Source organism: Triticum dicoccoides, chromosome 1A (assembly GCF_002162155.2).
Source record: "Triticum dicoccoides isolate Atlit2015 ecotype Zavitan chromosome 1A, WEW_v2.0, whole genome shotgun sequence".
NCBI lineage: Eukaryota > Viridiplantae > Streptophyta > Magnoliopsida > Poales > Poaceae > Triticum > Triticum dicoccoides.
The window spans coordinates 75,055,222-75,058,985 of record NC_041380.1 but is presented as its reverse complement, the minus strand read 5'-3'; the positions used below and the strand labels follow the sequence as shown (position 1 = coordinate 75,058,985).

Below are 3,764 nucleotides of genomic sequence, written 5' to 3'. Positions count from 1 at the left end.
CACCGGAGAGGGCTAGGGTTACACAGAGTCGGTTACAATGGTAGGAGATCTACATATCCGTATCGCCAAGCTTGCCTTCCACGCCAAGGAAAGTTCCTTCCGGACACGGGACGAAGTCTTCAATCTTGTATCTTCATAGTCCAGGAGTCCGGCCGAAGGTATAGTCCGGCTATCCGGACACCCCCTAATCCAGGACTCCCTCAATGGTCAATGAGGGTGAGTGTAGCAGCTACAACGATGAGGGAAGATAGGGCGGGCGTGGTGGCGCCGACGTTGGGAGCGATGAGGATCTATATACCCGCGAATGGACGCGCTCCGGCGGGAAACAGGGGTGGATTTGCCATGTGCTGGTGGGGGAAACGGATGTGAAATGCGACGGTGACCATTAATTGGCTTCCAACAGAAAAGTGGTTGCGGCATTGGCAGGGGTGAAAGCGGTTGCACCATTGTCTGGGCTGCCCGCAAGAGGAAGAGGTCAGGCTGAAACTTCTCTCCCATCTGAGTGGTTCGAGATGAAGGTCACTCCATGTTGACGCCCCCGCCTCTAAATATGAAGGCTCGTGGACTCGATTTAAAGTGTGCTTCATAAATTTTGCAAGCAGAGGGGCCTATGACGACTCTACAATAATGACATTTTCGGTCAAAATCATCATATCGACGATTATTATGCCAATTGGTCTGATATGATGACCGAACTAAAGTTGTTTTTTATGCATGCACAGTCTTATGCGAATTATTTATCGAGGAATTGAAGAACATCGAGATTTATTTGACAGACGATGAATTATACATTGCTATGATTTTAAAGTTCGGATGGTCTTGTTTCGTTTCATTCGATATGATGCAATATCCCCTTTTTTATTAACAAGGTCAAATCATTAGCCACAAAAGAAATAAAGTCATCAGACTGTTGGCGAAGTATCGGGTGAAAATGGCTTTTCAGTGCAAATCTAGAAATTTCTATTCAACACTGTTGGATCGATGGCGGACGTCCTAGATTAAAGGTGGGACTGCTAACATCTACTTAAATGAAAATTAGCGGATAACCCCCTCTCTCTATTCATCATCATGTCAATAGGGCTTGATCCTTTGTTAATTTCTGGATCAGATCGTCTTCATCGTCATGAGCGCCGCCGCCATGCACCTTCGGTCGGCGCTTACCCGCAGCTGGCCGCGACCTGCCCTCCGCTTGTCCGAATGAGCCTTCCATCGTTAGGGAGTGGCCGTCTGCTGATGGAAACTCTCCCTCTGCTCGCTGCGTCTCTATCCATAAATTCTCTTATAGATAACTGAATTCATAGTTTCATACATCTAAAGATTAGATGTCTTTCACGGTGTGGTTTTTAAATGAATACAACTTCTGAAGTCAGACTGCATAAGCAAGCTTACACGTTTCATCAATAGACAAATGCAACATTCGGATACGATTTCTGAATTCATAGTACAAAGCAAGAATTCTGCTGCAGAATGTGACTATAGAGCTTTGGCTGCCAAATTCATTGAGTCATCGTCGCCTGAGGTATAACCACGGCTGTCAAGCCATCGTGCGGAAGGAAGTCTCGCGGCCACGAAGTCGTATCGTCGGCGGCAGTTGCGTGGTTTCCGAACCACCGTTGTGTGTCGGCGGAGATGTTGTCGCTGAGTCATCGTCCTGTGTGAGCGGAGCTGTGGCCGTCGAGCCACCAGTTCGTTGGGCAGTGTCCAAGACGCCAGTTGCCGTCGCTCGAGGCATCGAGGCACCGTCGCCGATGTGTGACGGGCAGCCACCCAACCGTCGAGCCACCGTCGCGTGGGGTGAGCTGCGGTCGCGGAATCGCCTCTGCGCGGTGAAAGAGCCTGAGCCAAGGCCGCGTGGGGATAACGCCGCGCCGCCAGAGGGCCGGTCGCGGCCGGCTGAGGGCAGGGGCCATGCGGCTGTGGAAGGTGTAAATGGCGGTGACGCTCAAGACGATGAAGACGATCTGATTCAAGAATTAACAAAGGATCAAGCCGTATTACCTGATGATGAAGAGAGAAAGGGGGTTATCTGCTAATTTCTGTTCAAGTGGATGTTAGCAGTCCCACCTTCAATCCAGGACGTCCGTCAACAATCCAACAGTGTAGGATAGGAATTTTTACATTTTCACTGAAAAGCCATTTTCATGGGATACTTGGCCCAAACTATTAGCCCCGAAAGAAATGAGAAGAATGTTTTGAAAGCGGCATCGAAAGAGATCGCACAAACTACGTAAACGCCATGTAGAAGACGGAATTATGAGTCTAAACCCCCGGAGAAGGGCGAGAAAGAAAGGCAGGCAGCATTAGGTTCCCAGCCACCTCGATGCAGCAGCAAATACGGCGATGCGGCGCCGTCGCCTTCGCCGCGCTCCGGCGGGTCCGCCACTTCCCTCACCCCACCGTCGCCGCCGCTGCACCTCCTACGGCGGCGTGGAGACGCCCTTGCACTCCCCGCCTGTACTCCACCGCCGGTGAGCACCTCCCGCGTCTCTCCTTGCTCCATCTGCAGTATGATCTATCTCCGCTTCCTCCACCCCCTTTAGCTTGGGGTTTGTGTGCGGTAGTAGAACTGCGCCGTGTATCCGCTACGGATTTGCGTATTTTATGTCTAGGCCTCTCTTTTGACATTTCCGCCGCTCCAAGAGGAGAAACCTTTCTGGCTCGAGGAGGGAGAAAGAAGTCCAATACTTGATCTCATTTATTTGATTCGGGCACTATTTTGCTTTCCCCCAATTTTGCACCAGACATGAGCCACCAGCTGCCTGCAAACCTGGTACAGATCATGGAGCAGAGAATGAGATTGATAGAGCAGAAGAGTGCATACCTCCAGGAGCAAATCAACCAGGTAATTTCGGATGGAAGACCTCCTCTTTATGCCTCTTGTACACTTCTGTTTCTTCCTAAGGCGGTAAGGTGTCAAAACAGAATAGTGTAAGAACCAACACAGCCATACTGTGATTATCTTTGGTTTGATTTGGGTGTGGTGTTAATGAAGTCAGCCGGCTGCCTCACCGGAGGAATACTCGAGGGCTAACAAGGAGTTCCACAAGCTGGAGAGCACCATTGAATTGATCAAGGAGCTGCGATCAAAGCAGAAGGTGAAGATCCCATCACGTTGTATGTTGTCCGACTTACGGTATGAAAGGTTGTGAACAGTCTGTTCATTGTTAGTAGGAAATTGAGGGATTGACATCCTTGGTGACAAACTCCGTTGAAGAGAAAGACATGCGTGAAATGGCAGCTGAGGAGCTCCTTGAGGCTGTTGAGGAGGAGAAACGACTGCAGCATGAGTTGTTCAGAACTTTGCTTCCGAAAGATGAAGCTGATGAGAGGGACTGTATATTGGAGGTGCGAGCAGGTAAGACAGACCCTGCCCTCTCCATCAATATAATCCGTCCTTTTAGTTGCCTGCTTGTGTTTGCTCATTTTCATCAGGCCAGTAGTGGTTGACGATGATATACTGTTGCAGGAACTGGAGGAGAAGAAGCTTCTTTGTTTGCTATGGATATATTCAAAATGTCGGGTGGATGTTCATGTTTCGCCGGATCAAATGTCTGTTGTGACCCTTGGTCTGTCTTATTAACTAACTTGATTCTTCTATGTTATAGGTATGAGAAGTATTCCCAAAATAATGGGTGGAAATTTGATACTATTGACATAATGGAGTCTGCTGTAAAAGGATACAAGGTACTACAACTCTGTGGGTAACTCCTTGTTGTGAATGTGCACATGGTTTATCACTACACCATAAATATCTCCTTGATCTT

At 48.9% G+C, this 3,764-nt stretch overlaps 1 protein-coding gene across 3 annotated transcripts in view; it reads left to right on the top strand.

Annotated features, from left to right (window-relative positions):
* Positions 1–2,282: 2,282 nt before the first annotated feature.
* The window catches only part of LOC119364071 (peptide chain release factor 1-like), a 4,920-nt gene continuing 3,438 nt past the window's right edge, over positions 2,283–3,764 (top strand). For 2 of the 3 annotated variants that reach the window (XM_037629477.1, XM_037629485.1), the window contains exons 1-6: positions 2,283–2,468; positions 2,742–2,842; positions 2,997–3,095; positions 3,172–3,355; positions 3,467–3,515; positions 3,606–3,684. In XM_037629477.1, coding sequence (XP_037485374.1) covers positions 2,321–2,468; positions 2,742–2,842; positions 2,997–3,095; positions 3,172–3,355; positions 3,467–3,515; positions 3,606–3,684 — 660 coding nt within the window. In that variant the 5' untranslated portion in view covers positions 2,283–2,320. Of the gene's footprint in view, positions 2,469–2,741; positions 2,843–2,992; positions 3,096–3,171; positions 3,356–3,466; positions 3,516–3,605; positions 3,685–3,764 lie in introns of those variants that run through there. The other variant, XM_037629493.1, reaches the window with a different exon arrangement.